Source organism: Coenobita brevimanus, chromosome 110 (assembly GCF_032717465.1).
Source record: "Coenobita brevimanus isolate Jiangsu-jjx chromosome 110, ASM3271746v2, whole genome shotgun sequence".
Lineage (NCBI taxonomy): Eukaryota > Metazoa > Arthropoda > Malacostraca > Decapoda > Coenobitidae > Coenobita > Coenobita brevimanus.
This window is the reverse complement of record NC_137063.1, coordinates 47,790,580-47,811,266: the sequence shown is the minus strand read 5'-3', so window position 1 is coordinate 47,811,266 and position 20,687 is coordinate 47,790,580. Positions and strand designations below refer to the sequence as shown.

The 20,687-nt window shown below is 41.4% G+C and overlaps 1 protein-coding gene across 1 annotated transcript; it reads left to right on the top strand.

Annotated features, from left to right (window-relative positions):
• Positions 1–193: 193 nt before the first annotated feature.
• Positions 194–18,895, top strand: LOC145417577 (uncharacterized). The gene is made up of 8 exons (XM_080286283.1): positions 194–390; positions 3,546–3,687; positions 6,602–6,732; positions 13,552–13,729; positions 15,165–15,315; positions 16,513–16,676; positions 18,001–18,307; positions 18,891–18,895. The coding sequence occupies exons 1-8, from the start codon at positions 194–196 to the stop codon at positions 18,893–18,895; spliced, it is 1,275 nt and encodes a 424-aa protein (XP_080142409.1).
• Positions 18,896–20,687: the final 1,792 nt, after the last annotated feature.

Here is a 20,687-nt window from a genome sequence, read left to right as displayed (position 1 = left end):
ATTGTAGAAAGGCCAGGGGTTAAGATTTTGGTATCTCATCAGAGACACACACATATATACACACAAATGAACCACCATTATCCATTAGCCTACCCTTACACCAACCCTGTCTTCCACATCCCTCTGGGCATGGAAGTAAGGAAATTAGTGATCACAATAGTGCGGTATTCACTTGAAAGTTCAGCCCTTCCAGATGATGAAGGTGGTGGGTGTGATCGGTGGTGGGGCAGCAGGGTTATGTGCAGCACGACACATCCTGGCTTCCCCTGGACTCTGTCCTGTAGTGTGGGAGAAAGCACAGCAAGTTGGTGGAACATGGGTGTACACTCCTCAAACTGGCACTGATCAACATGGCCTCCCTATACACTCCAGCATGTATGAGAACCTAAAGTGAGTTTTATATATATATATATATATATATATATATATATATATATATTTATATAGATAGATAGATAGATATATTGCCAGATGCCTTAATCCTGTACGGGGTGGTCACAAACAAATTGCCTTCACGTCACCCTGTCCCCCGCCATTTCACTGCCCTGCTCCCAACTCACACCCCCCTCTCATATACCTCTCCACTCCATCCCTCCATCTCATCCTCAGCCTCCCCCTCCACCTCAATCACATACACTTTCCACATCAGTCTGTCACCCTCCATCCTCTCCATATGGCCAAACCACCTCAGTGTGTTCCTCCTAATGCTTCCTATCACATCACACCACAACGCTTCTTTATATCCTTATTTGTCAGCCTGTCTCTCCATGTGACTCCACAGGCACCTCTTAAATAATTAATTTCCACTGCTCTCTCTCCTGACTTGTATCCTTCCAACAACGTCCAAGCTTCACTTTCATACGTTAGAGTTGGTATCACCATACTGTCATGCAGTAACTTTTTCACGTCCATGCTCACTTCCCTGTTTCTTATCACTGCATTCAAGGAACCAGCAACCTTTTTTCCTTGTTGTACCCTTTCAAGCACTTCATCCTCCAAACCTCCATCCTTACTCATCACACTCCCCAAGTACTTCTCATATTTTCCGTCTCCTCACCTTCCAGCCTCGCTGTACATTCACTGACTTCACCTCTCTCAAAGACCATCACTTTACTCTTCCCTACATTCACCTTTAGATTCCATTTCTTACACACTCTTCCAAACTCCTCCACCAAGCCTTGCAGCTCCCCATCGTCTTCACTTAACAACACAGTATCATCTGCAAACAACAGTACAGGGAGTTTCCAAACACTACCCTCTCTCACTGCCCTACCTTGTATCTCTTTTATTACCCCATCCATGTACAGATTGAACAACCATTGAGACATGACACATCCCTGTTTCAACCCAACCTTCAAAGAGAAAAATTCATTCAGTTCACCATCCACATGCACAGCAGCCTTCGCACCATCATTCATACTCTTCACAACATTCAACAACTTCTCATCTACTCCATATATTCTTAGTACAGTAAAACCTCTACAACTCGGCATAATACATGTGCAAGCCTTGCCGAGTTAGCCTATTTGCTGAGTTGTAGGGATGAACTTTAAGTTCCCTCCCAGCACACACACACACACACACACACACACACACACACACACACACACACACACACACACACACACACAAGGAAAAATGGAAAAAAAAAAAAAAAAAGTTTTTACAATAAATAGTAAAAGCTGCCTTACCATGATTCCATGCAGTTGTAAGGTGTAATCCAGGCATGGAGGAGTACTTTTGGTAGTTTTTGGAGGTGTTAGGGGGGCTCAAGATCAGTTTTGGGCAAACCTTTGCTGTATTGTACTTGTCACTGTCTATCTATCTATCTATCTATTGCCAGACGCCATAATCCCGGTAGGGGTGGCCATTTGACTCTGAGTTATTTGTTTTACAGGAAGGGGCACTAACCCTCCACCAACCCACTTGATGACACGTAGGGAGCACGTAATTGTTTAGTTATATGGTTACCACCCAGCGTTGTAAATGGTTTCTTGGCGTACAGGAAACCATTAGGCTTGTCACTCAATGTAAAGCCACCTGTAAAGGAAAGAAAAGCAATAAGAAGTGAGAGGAAAGATGGGAGAAACAGGAAGAGAGGAGGGCAGGCACAGAAAAAGAATGATAAAGGCTGAGGAAGAAGTAGGCAGCACTACATCAAGTGAGTGGATGATGGTCACCACCACCTACCACTCTTGTCACTGTACACTATGTAAAGCACAATTAACACAATAAAGGCCATTACTGTAATGTATTTATCACTTGTACTATACAGTACTTGGGAACTAAACACTTAAACATTACTATACAACTCGGCATCTTACCGAGTTGTGGGGATTTATGCCGACTCTCTTCCACTCATGTGCTCATTTTGGGGAATTTTTGAATTTTGATTTTTTAAATGAATATTTTTGAGCCTTCCTGAGTTGTAGAGGTTTCCGACTTGAAGGATGCAGAATTGTAGAGGTTTTACTGTATTTCCCACAATCCTTGTCTATCCACCCTGTCATATGCTTTCTCCAAATCCATGAAGGCTGCATACAACTTCTTTCCCATCTCTAGAAACTTTTCCACTAAAGATCTAAGAATGAATATCTGATCTACACAAAATATATATATATATATATATATATATATATATTTGTGGTAGGTGGGGGCGCTCACTATCCACTCACTCGATGTAGTGCTGCTCTCGGTTGTCGGCCCTTTCCTCTCCATCCTTTTTTCCTTCCATTCTTTTCTGTCTCTCTTTTCTTCATTCTTTCCTTGTCCTTCTGCCTACGGGTGACTTTACACTCCCTCTTCTGTCTTTCCTTCATTCTTTCCACTTCCTTCAGCCTGTGGGTGACTCTACACTGAGTGACAAGCCAAATGGTTTCCTGTACACCAGGAGACCATTTACTACGCTGGGTGGTAACCATATAACCATATTTTGGCGCCTAGTGGTTTAGTGGGTAATTATTGCACTCCAATCGGATTGAGCTGGTGAAGGTTTATATCCAAGGGGTGGTTGGGGTTGATTGCTCATGTAATGCCACTCAGGGATGAGTGAGGCTGGTCACTGTCATCTTAAATGTTGGGACCAACTGCCTAGCCCCGGGCTCCTACGCTCCTCATGGGGCAATGTAGGATTGGATGATGGATGGATAAATGGATATATATATATATATATATATATATATATATATATATATATATATATATATATATATATATATATATATATATATATATATATATATATATACAGTCTTTAAATCATTAAGTACAGAAATTTAAGACTAGAATGACCAGCTTCTCATCCTGATTGGCATATTGTGAGCCATAAACCTCAGCTATACCTTGGGATGTAAACCCTGTATGAGCCACATCTGGTTGGAGCACCTTAACCCACTAGACACATAAAAAATAAGAGAACAAGGGAGATCTTATGGGTAGAAGCAAGATTTTTGACCAATAGAAACCAATAGTTGATTGATATATCTGGATATAGCTAAGTGAGACTCCAGTAGTGCTTTGATTCCAGAAGTATTCTTTGTTTTCAGAACTAACCTCCCAAAAGAACTTATGGGCTTTCCTGATTATCCTTTTCCAACCGACGAAGAAGATTCATTCATTCACCACACAAAAGTTCTCAAGTACCTGGAGAGGTATGCTGAACATTTCAACCTGAAGCCACATATCAAGGTATAGTATTTATGAATTTGGACTTAGTTACTAACAGCATTTGATTTTGTGCAAAACTTTTTGCATTGTATTTTATTATTATTATTATTATTATTATTATTATTATACAGAAGAAATATGTGCAGCATGTGATGTGGTGTGTGGAAGGAAGAGAAGACGGAGGGGGGTACAAGGAACAGCGTGGTGGAATGAAGAGGTGAAACAGGCTGTGGCACAAAAGAAGAAAGCATACAATGAATGGATGAGAAATAGGGGCGTGGAAGAAGTTGAGAGGCGGAAGAGAGAGTTATATGTAGAACGAAAGAGAGAGGTGAAAAGATTAGTAAGAGAGAGTAAGAAGAGAGTGGATGAGGAATTTGGAAGGAATTTGAGTGTAAAGTGGAGGGACTGTAAGAAAATGTTCTGGAAAGAGGTGAAAAGAGTAAGACAGGGTGGAAGTGAAGTTAGCAGGGGAGTGAAAGATAAAAATGGTAGATTACTAGTGGAGAAGGGAGAAAAAGTGAGCAGATGGAGAGAACACTTTAAGGAATTGTTGAACGTAGAGGATGGAAGTAATGCGAGTATAAGTGGCTGGGGAATGGCTGGGAGAAGGAGGGAGGTGAGAAGACAGGAAGAAATCAGTAGGATAGAAGTTGTGGAAGCAATGAAGAAAGTTAAATCTGGGAAAGCCCCAGGAATTGATGGAGTGTGTGGTGAAATGCTGAAGCATGGGGGAGAGATGGTAGTAGAATGGATGTGGAAGATGTGCAGATTAGCCTGGGAGGAAAGTAGAGTCCCGGAGGATTGGAAGTCAGGTATAATTATTCCCTTGTACAAAGGAAAAGGGGACAAAGAAGTGTGTGGTAATCATAGGGGCATTTGTCTTCTTAGTATAATAGGAAAAGTGTATGGTAGGATACTTATTGACAGAGTTAGAGAAAGAACACAGAAATTAGTTGGAGAAGAACAGGGAGGCTTTAGGAAGGGAAGAGGTTGTGTAGATCAGATATTCATTCTTAGATCTTTAGTGGAAAAGTTTCTAGAGAAGGGAAAGAAGTTGTATGCGGCTGTCATGGATTTGGAGAAGCATATGACAGGGTGGATAGACAAGGATTGTGGAAAGTGTTAAGAATATATGGAGTAGATGGGAAGTTGTTGAATGCTGTGAAGAGTATGTACGATGGTGCGAAGGCTGCAGTGCGTGTGGATGGTGAACTAAGTGAATTTTTCTCTTTGAAAGTTGGGTTGAAACAGGGATTTGTCATGTCTCCATGGTTGTTCAATCTGTACATGGATGGGGTAATAAAAGAGGTACAAGGTAGGGTAGTGGATGTTGGAGTGGCCCTGGTGAGAGAGGATAGTGTTTGGAAACTCCCTGTACTGTTGTTTGCAGATGATACTGTGTTCTTGGGTGAAGACGAAGGGGAGCTGCAAGGCTTGGTGGATGAGTTTGGGAGAGTGTGTAAGAAACGGAATCTAAAGGTGAATGTAGGGAAGAGTAAAGTGATGGTCTTTGAGAGAGATGAAGTCAGTGAATGTACAGTGAGGTTGGATGGTGAGGAATTGGAAAATGTGAGTACGTTTAAGTACTTGGGTAGTGTGATGAGTAAGGATGGAGGTTTGGAGGGTGAAGTGCTTGAAAGGGTACAGCAGGGAAGAAAGGTTGCTGGTTCTTTGAAAGCAGTGATAAGAAACAGGGAAGTGAGCATGGAAGTGAAAAAGTTACTACATGACAGTATTGTGATACCAACTCTAACGTACGGAAGTGAAGCTTGGACGTTGTTGGAAGGACACAAGTCAAGAGTGAGAGCAGTGGAAATGAGTTATTTAAGAGGAGCCTGTGGAGTCACATGGAGAGAGAGGCTGACGAATGAGGATATAAAGGAACGTTGTGGTGTTGATGTGGATGTGATAGGGAGCATTATGAGGAACACACTGAGGTGGTATGGCCATGTGGAGAGGATGGAGGGTGAAAGACTGACGAAGAGAGTGTATGTGAGTGAGGTGGAGGGGGGAAGAGGGAGGGGGAGGCCGAGGATGTGATGGAGGGATGGGGTGGAGAGGTATATGAGAGAGAGGGGTGTGAGTTGGGAGCAGGGCAGTGAAATGGCGAGGGACAGGGCGACTTGGAGGCGATTTGTTTGTGGCCACCCCCAAACGGGATTGAGGCGTCTGGCAATAGATAGATAGTTTTTTTTTTTTTTTTTTTTTTTTTTTCTTTTTTTTTTTGAAAAATAAAATTTACTAATAGCAAATGGATTTAGAAATGTCTGACACTGACGTAACTTTGAAGGTTCATCAATTGTTGCCTTTATTTTGTGTTTTTATAGTTTGATGTTTTGTGTATAATGTTACATATTCAGTACTTCAAGGTGTAGTGTATAATATGAAACAATTAATCCTACCATAGGCTCAGGTTATTGTTGTCTATCATCATCCTCTTGACCTTTCTTCCCACCTTAAGATGGGATGAGACAAGATCCAGAGACCGTGAATGAGTAGGCATAAACCTCATTGAATTATGAACAGCATCCCCAGTAAAGGGGATCCTACAGTAATTCACCAGTTTGTATGTTCATGCAGTTTTAAAAAGAAGTTGCAAATTTCAATTAAAAAATGACTTGGTTAATAAGAATCAATTTGTAGGTCATAGATTGCACAGCATGTGACTATGTCTGTTAGAAAGACCAATTGATTGTAGGTAGAGGTGATATGTGCTTACAGTACATACTGTTATCTTGGACTGAGTTGTTCAGCACCTGTTGTGAAGCTGACTACATGCTTTCTGTTGGTTGTGAAGTTCATTTGCTTCAGTTAGCCATAAAGATGATATTATTGATCCTTTTACACATGCTACCAGAGTCTGTGAACTTTATTTATAACATAGATTATAGCAACAATAACAGTTGATTAAAAACTGTGTATTCATTTACAGTTTGGTCATAATGTAGAGTTGGTGAAGCCTTCTGTGAATGACAGCAAAACCTCATGGGAGGTTACAGTAGTGGACCTTGCCACCCAGACCTCCATCACCAATGTCTGTGATGCTGTCATTGTATGCAATGGGTGAGATGCTAGACCTGTAATTGTTTCCTCTGTTTCATTAGAACCATAAACTGTGTCACTAATACTGAATCCAGGTTGGTACTTGCTATCAGCAAACAGGTGTATTCAACTTAGGAGAAGGGTTACTGAATTCAGAGCCACAGATACCTCTAAACGTCCTCTTAAAAAATGATAGAATGTCACTAAATACAAATATCTCCAGAAAACTCCAGGTGAGAGCCTGTGATCGCTGGAATATCCCTGATATTGTGAGGAAATTTCAAGGGTATGGCTAATTTCTTTCTGCAAAATTGACAACAGTACGTGGAAGAAACCTTATATTTTGAAGGGGTTAATGAAGGCTTTATCTAACCTCTCCAGTACAGAAAATATCTCTTAAACTGAACAAGAGCGTCTGGAGGAAGGAAGAACAAAATATAAAAGATGTATAAGGAAATGAGTTACCTGAGAGAAGTACAGTACATCCCCCTAGTACGCGAGTATATGGGCAGCAGAGGACATCGCGTACTGTGAATACATAAACTTACGGGAAAAATTACAAATGGGCAGCACCCCCCTTCATGGGCAACCCTTGAGACGCCTTTCAGACCTAAGTATTGTACTATACAGGGAAACTATCTAAGACATATTACTTAAGATAAAGTAAACCAACAAGATTATGGCTTTACTACATAAATCAACAAGGATATGGCTTAACTAAACCAACAAGAATATGGCTGCTCACCTTTACCCAAGAGGACAACAGGCGTGGTGGAGGTAAGAAGAGGATCCGAGGCAGGATGAGACACCTAGCGCGCATCTCCTGCATCACCCACCACACCACCTTCCTCACGACTTTTGTCACTTTCACAAGCTAATACACTCACTTTGTTCATAAACCCTTCCAAGTCTATTTCTGACACTTCAGACATCGAATCAGTCTCTTGTTCATCCTCAGGATATGGCTCCTCTGATGTTGAAGGGAGTGATTCTTCACTTTGTTCAAGCCAAAGTTAACGGGTGATGAGTGTTTGCTTCCATCCGTTTACTTCCTGGTTGTACGTGTCGGTGTAGTAATGGAAGGTTTTGTCCAGTGAAGACATCACCTCCTCCACTTGCAACTGAGAGCGTTCAATGTCCTTGAATTCTTCCTTGAATTTTTCAGGGTCACACAGTACCTGGCTGATCTCCATCATGGACAAATCTTCACTCTCCATCACTGGTGTTGCTGCCTTTTCTGCTGCGATCTCCTGCTCTCCGTTGGCCTCGTCCACTCACTGCACGATTTCCTGGGGATCCTGCTCTGCTGCTGCCGAATGTAAATCCCTGATCTCCTCCAGCGAGATGGTCTGAAACCCAGGCACAGCTTGTGCACTTATGAGAGTGGCTGCCTCGGCAACAGCCAGGGACTGAAAGCCGCTGTCATGTAGTAACAGGAGAGGTAAAGAATAGTATGGGACTATTTTTATTTGTCTTGGACTAGGTCTTTGTTCACAAGAGGACTGCTGACAGCTAACTGCATCATCTCCTTACTGGCCGCTGTTGTCAGCTTTCCTCAGTGTAAGCATGTTTAGCATTGCTCAATTCTCGCAGACACAACACCTCTCATCATCTGACTCCCTGCTTCTATCTATCTATTTATCTATCTATCTATTATGATTTGTAAATATAATATGGGGTCCTACCACACTGCTCGGCCGCGCAAAAATGGCGTACCATCGACATTTAATAGTTATAATATATTAATACATACTACATGCACATTATAATGAACTTATAAGCTAATTAAGTGAAATACATAATATTGTAAAGTAACATAATTGTATGAACATTGTATACATATATTATTCATAGTAAATAGTGATTATTCAGTAATATTACATTTTAAATAAGTTGTATACATATTTGAATAAATGCAATGGTTGTTGTATAACACTTTGTAAGACATGCATGTACAACAGACGTACGCATATAATTGTGCAATGGTAATACTGCTAGGTTATACATTACATAGAGTTATCACTTTAGTAATGTCTAATATTTCACCTAACTTGTATGATGATACTGGTAATACAGAATTGTGCTATAATTGTATGACTTATAATATTGTACTAACATTGTGGTACTACATAATTGTAACATTTTATGAATTGTTACAAAATATTGTGTTAATGCATAATTGTGTTGGCCTTATAATTGTAGTTACATTTGTTAATGCAACTCTTACATAAGTGTCTTGGCCTTATAATTGTAGTTAAAGTTACATAAAAGTTACATCTTGTTAATGCAACTGTTTTGTCGTTACATAATTGTTACATATCGTTTGTAGGTACATAATTGTAGTTAAAGTTACATAAAAGTTACATCTTGTTAATGCAACTGTTACATAATTGGCAGAGTGTAACATAATGCAATAGTTTGTCGTTACATAATTGTTACATATCGTTTGTAGGTACATAATTGTAGTTAGTGTAACATAATGCAATCGTTTGTCGTTACATAATTGTTACATATCGTTTGTAAGTACATTATTGTCATCCCTCTTCTTGACCTCCTGCCTGTCTCGCTCTCTCTCTCCCATGTTGCTAAGCCCTTTCTGTTCTAAGGCTAATCTCCGTCTCAAATCGCTAAGCCCTTCTCCCGTGACCTGTCTCTAGGATCGCTTGTCCCCTTCTAAACTCTCTTTCCTAAAATCTGGTGTAGCAGGGGTGTGTCACGTGTGTTCCTCGTGGATGGACTAGGTCTTTGTTCACGAGAGGACTGCTGACAGCTAACTGCATCATCTCCTTACTGGCCGCTGTCGTCAGCTTTCCTCAGTGTAAGCATGTTTAGCATTGCTCGATTCTCGCAGACACAACACCTCTCATCATCTGACTCCCTGCTTCTATCTATCTATTTATCTATCTATCTATTATGATTTGTAAATATAATATGGGGTCCTACCACACCGCTTCCCGGTGCGATTTCACACAGGTGCGGTACGAGGAGGCGCCAAGCATGATTAATTGTTGCAGTCGTTATATCTGCCCAAGAGGACAAGAGAGTGATGGCATCCTTGAGGTTGAATGATGGCCAAAAAGCCATAATAGTCTTCTCAGGAGTTGAAGTTGGTTGTGCGGGTGCTGTGTGTGGTGAGGATGAAACGGGTGGCGAGTCCAAACCATCCTCGGCATCCATGACATCACTCCCAACTGTGTTCAAGTCAAGAATTGCCTGCAGTTCCTCACAGTTGTCGGTCTTGCTGCGGAGGTGATGGTAGAGGCATTGGTGGTATAGCTGCTTGACCGTTGCAATCAACTCCTGGTCTAGCGGTTGGATGAGAGAGGTCGTTCCTGGGGGCAGAAAAACGATCTTGCATTCCTTGCTGAGGTCTGCTAGCCAGGTTGGATGACTTGGGGCATTGTCGAGGATGAGAAGCACCTTGAAGGGGATGCCCAGTTCCCGGAATTTTGCCTTGGCATCAGGGATCAAATGCTGCAACGACCACTTAGAAATGATGCTACTCGTCATCCAACCATTGGAGTTGCTGTACCAGTATACCCCGCTGTCATCCATGCAGCGCAGATTCTTGTAACATCGGGGGTGTGCTGCGGTATGCACCACAATAGGACGCATCTTGTGTGAGCCTGATAAGTTCACGTCAAACATGACTGTTATCCTGCTCTTGTCGATTTTTCTACCCCGGGCCTGGCGCTGGTGCTTACTAATATAAGTACACTTCGGCATAGCCATGTAGTATAGGGCTGTTTCATCAGTGTTATAAATTTGGTCCCTGCTGTAGTCGCCTTCGTCGATTATCCCCTTTAGGATGGCTGGATAATCTCTGGAAGCCATTTCATCCGCTGATGCATGCTCCCCCATGAGGCGAATGTGATGTAGCTCCTTCCTCTTCAGAAAGCGGCAAAGCCATCCCACAGAGGCTTTAAATGGTTTCTTTACAGCATACTTCAAAGTTGCAGCTTTGTAAAAAATCTTGACCTGGTCCCTAATGTAGCACCCGTTCAGTGGAATTCCATCCTTCTCCTTCCATAGGATTAATGTAGCCAGGTACTGCTCCATAAGAATTATAGCCTGGTTGGTCAGCCTGCTTCTCCCGTCCAATGCCGCCATCCCATATGTCTTCACAGTCTTCTTTATGGCCTCCCTGTTAGCCCATATAGTTCACACGGATGATTCTGCCAAGCCTAGTTCCTGGCCAATGGCCGTGTTATCCTTTCCACTCTTCTTTTCCTAATGACTTGCATCTTCATGGTATGCGTGATGCACTTTTTCCTGGAGGAGGGGGCAGACATCCTGGCTCACAAAAAAAATTGCCTCAGAGTACATGTGGACACACCTGGAACAGCTAGTGTACCCTCTGTGCGCGTGTGTTTCCTCTGCTGGGACTCTCACCTCACCACCCTCCAAGCGGCGCATATGGGGATCACATGACAAGTGAGCAGCATCGATGTCACAAGGTGGGCGGAGTGAAAGTAACCTTTATCACTTCTTGGGGGAGCAATGTTGTGTACTCGGGGTAACCCCAGAATTGGGCCACTCTTTGCTGCCCGTCTCGCTTACAAGGAGTTCAGTTCGTGTACTGATAAAAAGTACACAAAAATTTAAAAAATATATATATATATATAGGTCCTCGCGTACAAGGGGGATTTCGTATTCGGAACTCGCGTACTGTGGTGATTTACTGTATGTTGAGTGACATGGAGGGACAGGTTGACAAATGAAGAAGTGAAGGAACGTTGTGGGGGATGAACGTGGATGTGATTGAGAAAATTAGGAGAAATACACTGAGGTGGTTTGGATATGTGGAGAAAGTGGAGAATGAAAGACTGACTAAGAGGGTGTGTGTAGATGAAGTGGCGAGAGGGAGAGGGAAGGGGAGACTGAGGATGAGGTGAAGGGAGGGAGTTCAGAGGTATATGAGGGAGGGAGTTGAAAGGTATATGAGGGAGGGAAGAGTGAGCTGGGGGGAGGACAGCTAAATGGTGGGTGACAGAGCAACTTGGAGGCGTTTTGTCTGCGGCTACCCTTTGTGGGATTAGGACGTCAGGCTATACATAGATAGGAATATAAAATATAAAGGTGAAGTGGTTAAATACAGGATATGCCCATTTTTAAAGAAGCATTTATGTTGGACTATAGTCTGACAGATCGAAACGTAGGGTTTTGGTGGAGTCACCCCCTCCCTGCACTGTTGCCACGTTTCCGAGCTGACCTCTCCATCAGCGATGACCTTGACACTGTTTCCCTCTTGTGATCTCCGTTTTTCTAATACCCCCTATACCCCTGCCACCAACACCCCCTATACCCCTACCCCCAACAACACCCCCATCAACAACACCCGCTATACCTCCACCACCAACACCTCCTATAAATATAGACCCCCACCATCAACACCTGTATAATAATTAGCCGTTGATAATTGCTATACTTTTATTGAGAGCATACATTCTACCCTATTGCTCAAACTCCCTAATCTTACAATCCCATCTGTCTTAATCCTTCCCACTGCCTTCGTTCCTAAATCCCTTAATTGATCTATTTTTAACCTAAGTGTCCCCACACCTTTTAAACCATTTACCTCTCTGTCACTGTTCTCCACCATATGTATCAACTTGTATTATATTGTGTATAGAACTTTCATACTGTATGCTGTACTACTGTATAATGTATAAGAATACCCACTGTTTAGTGGAAATAAAGTTTTATTATTATTATTATTATTATTATTATTTCTCTCTCTCTCTCTCTCTCTCTCTCTCTCTCTCTCTCTCTCTCTCTCTCTCTCTCTCGCTAGATTTTGTTATGTGTCATCCATGGTTTTTTACTTCCATTTTTATGTATGGATTATAATTTTGACTTTATTTCCGCACCACCCTTGAGGTAAAAGTCACGGCGCGTTTTTTTTATAGAGGTTTCCCCAATAGGCCTAAATCCTGTAGGGGGTTGGTGACCTCCCACAGCGTACACACAAACACGTGTCGCGTGAGTGCTGCCACCCCAGAGCTGTTTGATATATTTATTTTAATTATGAAAGGATCGCCTCTTCCCACTTTTATCCCTTCAAATTTTCTTGCAATTATACTTGCTAAATTAATTAGCAATGTTAGAAGTGTTGGGGAAGTAAATAATAATTAGAATATTTTTAGAGCAACACTGCCAAATTTTTATGCCACGTTTCTCTATTATCGTATAATATAGTATGCAGAATAGTTTTATTCTTCCTTGATACATGTCAGCACTTTCATTACAGTTATATTAGTATGAGTTATGTTTATGTATCATTCCTACTACACAAACCACAGGCGTTATACATCGTAGGGTTAGGAAACATGGCAACAGTGTAGGGAGGGGGTGACTCCACCCAAACCCTATGTTACGAGGAGGAACACTATAGTGGACTCTGAATACTGAGTAAAAAAAATAAAAATAAAAAATGCTTTTTGGATGGTGTGAAGTTAAGGCCCATGGAATGAAAGCGTGAAGTGAAAGATGTTTTGTTCATTCATCATCATCATCATTATCTGGACCTCCTTTCCCACCCTAGGGCAGGGTGAGGAGTGAAATATGGTTTCGTTCATTTTTAAAGTGCTCTTTTGTTTTCTGGCCAACAGAGTGAGTATAATGTCTCGGTAAATTAATCACAGGATTTATATATTCTGGGAATGTAATTTTACTTACAAGCTCTCCAGTTCAGTATATCAGTTTTTTTTATTATTTTTTTCCTAAAAATGTAATTGTCATTTGATTTTTGTTTTTTTTTTCCAAATAAATAATTAGCTGTCTTGGTCAGCTCATCATTCTGCCTCGATTTTTGTAATAAGGATGTTATTGTCACCACAGCCACTACTCTGTTCCACGCATACCGGAAGTGAAGGACATAGAAAAGTATAAGGGCAAGCAAATACATAGCCATGATTACCGTGAACCATCCCCATATAAGGACGCAAGAGTGGTGGTGTTGGGGGCATTGGCATCAGGCTTGGATATCTCACTAGAGCTGGCTGCTGTTGCAAAGGAGGTAGTAAAATTTATCTGTCAGTCAGTCTTTGTCTGTCTTTTGCCAGGTACATTATCTTAATCCCAGAAGAGGAAGCCTCAAACAAATCACCTCCATGTCATCCAGACCTCTGCCATCAGACTACTCTTCCTCCAGCTCATACTACTTTCTTTGATATATTCCTCCATTTCATTCTAAATTTCCCTCCCTGCCTCACTAACACTTTCCTTGTCAAGCAGATCATACATACAGTACATACATACATCATCTAATCCTCTGTTTCCCCTTAAGGAACGTAGGAGTCCAGGGCTAGGCAAGTTGGTCCTGACATTAAAGATGAGAGTGACCAGCCTCACTCATCCCTGAGTGGCATTAACATGAGCAATAAACCTCAACCACCCCTTGGATATAAACCTACACAGGCTGAATCCAGCTGGAGTGCCTTAATAACCCACTAAACCACCAGGTGCCATTGTTTAGTTATATGGTTACCACCCAGCAGAGTAAATGGTTTCCTGGTGTACAGGAAACAATTTGGCTTGTCACTCAATGTACAAAAGTCACCCATAGACAAAAAGAAGAGGAAGGAAAGATGAGAGGAAGGGAGGAAGAAAGAAAACGGCAGTCCCTGAGAGCAGCACTACATTGCGTGAGTGAGTGGTGAGTGCCTCCACCAACCACTAAATGTTGTTAATCCCTCATTTCAAGGATGTAATTTTTATTTTGTTCATACAATCCAATGATGATTTTTATTCAGCTTAGGAGAGCCACCTGGTAGTGAAAGAGATAAAGAAGGGTATCTATTTCCTTCAGTATGAAAAATCTCTATAAAAAGTGATAAACATTTGACAGTGACAATAATGAGATATGCATTGTCATTAGGTTAAAGTGGTTAAGGATGATAAGGTGAATATTACATTTCATATTAAAGTACATTGTGTCATTTAATTGGGCACCATTTTGGGCTTTTGCAACACAGCACCTGCACCCATGTATGCTGGCTGTCAAGTATTGTGTCTCACTCCCAGCCACAGTACGGATCTCTGTGAAATGTGATTTGAACAACAGAGCATCTGGAAGAGAGGATGTGAAATAGTAGGATGACAAGAGGGGCAGGAAAAGGGAGGGAGTCAGGTTTCCTTTCCATGTTTGATAGAGATTCATATTGTAGCTGGTAGCAGACCCCAACATTTTACCAATAGTGAACGCCTGGTAGTTTAGTGGGTAATTATTGCACTTCAATTGGATTGAGCTGGTGAAGGTTTATATCCAAGGGATGGTTGGGGTATATTGCTCACGTAATGCCACTCAGGGATGAGCGAGGCTGGTCACTCTCATCTTAAATGTCAGGAGCAACTGCCTAGCCCCGGGCTCCTACGCTTCTCATGGGGCAACGTAGGATTGGATGATGGATGGATGTACATAACAAGTTTGACAGTGCTGACTTTTCTTCCAGGTGATTCTTTCTCACAACCTGCCCATCAAGATCTCTTCAGCACTGCCCCCCAATGTGCGGCAGGTGCGTGGTGTGGTGGCAGCAAAGGAAGACGGCTTCATATTTGCTGATGGATCTTCTGCACAGGCTGATGTTTTAATGTACTGCACAGGTAAATGATGTTCTGGTCATTCTTAACTGTGAGTCAAGGATGTTGCTGTTGTTAGCCTCTTCTGAATATGAACCCAGTGTACTACAGGCAGAAATTACCAGTTTCCTGCACTCCATCCACCTCCTTTTAGGGCATAGGGAGGGAATTAAGAGACGTTTTTATACTAGGCAGAGAATGTGTTTGATTACAGTATATTGCTGCTACAGTATAAAGGAGTCCAATTGCTGAGGGACGTTTTCAGAATTTTAAACTTTTTCGTGACAACTGGTACTGTACATTGGGGGAACAGACAGTGTAACCGTATGGTACTGCCGTAACCGATACGATGCGCTGAATCAATATATGGCTGATTTTTGCATTTTTTCCAATATTGAACCGATTTCTACTGTCCGTATTAGCATACTGAATACGGATGGGAGAAATATTTATATGCCTCTTATTCTGTGTAAAAGAATGTTGTTACCATGACACTGCCTTGCTGCCTAATAAAGAACAGTCTTACTGAAATCCATGAAAGGTTCAGAATGATGAATGGGTGAGTGGGAAAGGAGAAAGTTACAAGGAAAGGAAAGTTGGCATCTCAAAGACCTTGTGGTCCATACCAAGGAGATACATTGTATATGAATGGCAATGCACACCCACTTCTGGCACGAGTAAGATTCTGTCGAGGTTTATTTTAAATTGCTGTACTGTAGTACTGCTAACAACATCCGTGGGAGGTGAAAGTCCTGTCTAGCCCTTCCATTTCAAAAGTCTCGTCAGGGGAATAAAAGGTTCTGAAAGTTGCAAGAATGAAGTAAGAAATCATGCAAAAGAAATGGTTAATGCCAGTCATAGGTTTGGTTTGATGTGTGGAGAGATTGGAAGATGAGAAATTGACTGGCAGAATGTATGTGAATGGGGAGGAGGGAAAGATGGGATGGGAGAGACTGAGGATGATATGGAGAGGTGGGTGGAGTGGTATATGAATAAAGGTGGTGTGAGTTGGAGGGAGCATAGTGTGACATGGTGACATGACGATGATTTGATTACATTTTCATGTTCGTTATGTACCTTTCACATTTTGAGGCTGTGATTGAATTTTCTTGTTTATTTTGCACCATTCATTTTTTCAGACTGTGATTACATTTTTCATCTTCTGCATTTTCAGAATACAAGCACACTTTCATGTTTATTTTTCATCTTCCACATTTTCAGGCTATGATTACACTTTCCCATTCTTGGCCCAGGAATGTGGCATCAAGGTTGAAAATAACATTGTTCAGCCACTTTACAAGCACATCGTCAACACCACACATCCCACCATGGGCTTCATTGGCATACCATTCCAAGTCTGCCCATTTCTTCTTTTTGATTTTCAGGTATTTATACATTGTTTCTCTCATTATTTCTCTATCTCTCTCTCTCAATTTATTCTGCATTCCTTTGTACATATGTGGTACTGGGTCTTTTAAAGTATTGCATAAGCTTTTCTCTGGAAACTGCTTTTAATGTTTAATGTTTATGTGTGCTTGTATGTATGTTGGGTTCTAAGACTGAAAAGTGCCATAATGGGTTTTGGACTTTTTACTGACCAACCGTAAAGTGAAAACTCCTGACTTTACCTAATTACACTTTAAGGATGATTCTGTGTCTCCTTTTTTCGGTAAGGACAAAGGCGTTGCCCCTGGGTGGAGGACTTTGGTTTTGGAGAGTGTAGTATTTTATGAATTGGATGCCCTTCTTGATGTCTACCAATGACCCTTGGGTGGACTTGAACCTCTGACCCACTGAGCCATGTCTGCTATGATTATTAGTAAATCAACATCATCATCTAATCCTGTGTTGCCCCATGAGGAGCATAGGAGCCCAGGGCTAAGCAAGTTGGTCCTGACATCTGAAATGAAAGTGACCAGCCACACTCATTAAAAAATATTCAGAACTCATTATGGCACTTTTTAATATTGTAGCTTAGTGGGTATACATGTACTAAAATTTATTGAAAACACAACTTTCTTATTGTACTTTGTACGGTATATACCATAAATATTGTCTCAATTAATATACTGCATATATTACTTTAGCTGGTTTCTATCAGCTCCCTAATAATGTGGCTGTTGGTAACTTAAACTGCATACTAGGAATCCATGTTATGGGATACTGCTACAGAGCCTATGAGTAGAAATGGCTTACGGTCAGGACCATCCCCACAGTCACTCATGATCCAACAAAGCCTCCCCTGACCACCTAAACTGACCTTTGATGAATCAAACAGTGATCAGCTCAATGGAAAACATTGTACTGTATATAACCTGATGAGTGGAGGTAAGCCAGACCACTACCTAGAGCACACCATCACCACATTACTCTGTCACATGTCATCACAAAGACCATCATCCCTCACCTTTGAGTCTCTGAGCAGTCACAAGGCCTGTGCTGTGGGATATATATCTGTGCAGTGACAAATTATTCCATATTTGAGCCTGCAGTCCACATTGTGGTGGATATATCCATGTTGCAGTAGCTCTGAAAGCCTGAACAATTGTCTACTGCTTTATATACTGTATGATAGTGTTATGGGAGAGTGCATTATAGGTGAGCTGACTGTATATTGCAAGGGATGTTGGTCTGCATGCTGGGTGCTGTTTTGGAATATTAGCTGTGCTTGCTGGATGGTATTTTACAAGTATATTTCTCTTTTTGTAGGTGCAGTATTTTGTAAAGTATTTATCAGGGGATATGACTTTACCAAGCAAAAAGGAGATGGATCATGCAGTAGTTACAGAGATGAGAGAACATAGTAGTAAAGGGATTGCATTGCAACACTACCATCGTCTGGACCAAGAGCAGTGGCTTTACAATGATGATCTAGCAAGTTTAGCAGGACTTCTGTACCTGCCACCGGTTATGGGTCATCTGTATAATGCTGTCACAGTCATCAGGAAGAACCACCTTATGACTTACAAAACTTCATGTTTCAAAATCACTGGACCTGAGTCCTTTGAGAAATCAGGTAATGAAATAGCTTGCTGTTGTTTGAAAATTGCTCACACTTTGCCCAACCCTAGCTATTAGTTTTAATATCAGTTTTACAGTCAGCCCTCTCCCAGTGCTGGATGTGTGATGACTAAAAAGATAAATCAGTGATACTGCTCAGTAAAGCATTTGTTAGAGAAGTATTTGGTTGTGCTTCATGCCCAGGTTTCTCTCAGTCCATCAGTTATACCACCTAACTTAGAGTACACACACTTCCCAGGTAGTCGGTGCAGATAAAGTAGTGTTTATGTGCATGTCTGTATTGGAAAATAGAGTAAAATATTGAAAAGATTTATTGGAGTGCTTATATATGTCCACAAGTTAGTAATGTAGAATGGATACAATTTTTAATGCCACTCAGGGATGAGTGAGTCTGGTCACTCTCATCTTAAATGTCATGACCAACTTGCCTAGCCCCAGTTGCCTGTGCTCCTCATGGGGCAACACAGGATTGGAAGATGAATGAATGAATGAATGATGAAAAAAAAAATTTGCTTCATGTTCTGCTGAATCTTTTTAACATGTAGAACATTTGAGTTTTTCAATGTGTATACTTTCAGAGTAATAACACCAGCAGTGGAAGAGGCACCAACTGTATTTTACATAGGGATTTTGGGTTAATACTGTAGTGATGCAATATTGCCAGTTTGAATACTGTAACTAGTGTATAATATGAACATAAACTAGACAGATTGCCTTATTCTCTATTGATCAAAACTGTGTGAATGTAAGATTTGAAGTGCATTTATACATGTGCAGTATTTACATTTTCTGAGGAAATGCCAAGGTGCATGGTGTATATGATAGTTCTTCTGTTTTCAGTTAATAATTTAAGATACAATACAGTAGTAGTGTGTCGAGCTTATGAAATTTTCTTTGACATAAGAAAGGAGAGAAATTTAGCATTTTATAATCAGTGTGAGTTGTTGTTCCTGATACAGTTTACAGGTAAATTCAGTAATGTGCTAAATCTTTGATGTTACTTGTACATTAAAGATATAAATAGTTATTATGTAATGATATATAGAAAAATACTGGTAATCTTTTGACATCCTGAATGTTGGTGTACAGCACAGGTAATAGAGCCACCACTTATTGTGTTCCTGCCAGTGAGATGGAAACACTTGTAACTGCTTTATCTACCATCGCCATACTCATGTTTCTCAGATACCAAATGAGTTATTTTGTCTGTTATGGAAACTTGGCTTTTACTACTAACATGTATATACACACACTGCATGCATTTTTGTACAGTCAGTATTTCAGATCCATACATTGAATTTGCCATCACTTGTTGTACTGTCTATCTATATATCTGTTGCCAGACACCTTAATCCCATAAGGGATGGCCACAAACAAATCGCCTCCATGTCACCCTGTCCCCTGCCGTTTCACTGCCCTGCTCCCAGCTCACACACACCCCTCTCCTATACCTCTCCAACCATCCCTCCATCACATCCTTGGCCTCCCCCTCCCTTTCCCCCCCCCCCTCCATCTCACTCACATACACTCCTCATTAGTCTCTCATTCTCCATCCTTTCCACATGGCCAAACCATCTCACTGTGTTTCTCCCAATGCTTCCTATCAAATCCACACAACAATGCCCCTTCACTTCTTCATTTGTCAGTCTGTCTCTCCATGTGACTCCATGTGCTCCTCTCAGATAACTCATTTCCATTGCTGTCACTCTTGGCTTGTGTCCCTCCAACAACATCCAAGCTTCACTTCCATACATTACTGTCATGCAGTAACTTTTCACTTCCATGCTCACTTCCCTGTTTCTTATCACTACTTTCAAGGAGCCGGCAACCTTTCTTCCTTGTTGTACCCGTTCAAGCACTTCTCTCTCTAAACTGCCATCCTTACTCATCACACTACCCAAGTACTTAGATGCACTCACATTTTCCCATTTCCTCCTCATCCAACCTACCTGTACATTCACTGACTTCATTTTTCTCAAAGACCACAGCTTTACTCTTCCCTACATTCACCTTTAGATTCCATTTCTTATACACTCTCCCAGACTCATCGACCAGGCCTTGCAGCTCCCCTTCGTCATCACTTAACAACACAGTATCATCTGCAAACAGTAGTACAGATAGTTTCCAACATTGCCCTCTCTCATCAGGGCTGCTCCAACATCCACTGCCCTACCTTGTATCTCTTTTATAACCCCATCCATATACAGATTGAACAACCATAGAAACATGACAATTCCCTGTTTCAATCCAACCTTCAAATAGAAACATTCACACAGTTCATTATCCACACGCACTACAGCTGTAGCACCCTCATACATACTCTTCACGGCATTCAACAACTTACCTTTTACTCCATATATTCTTCATACTTTCCA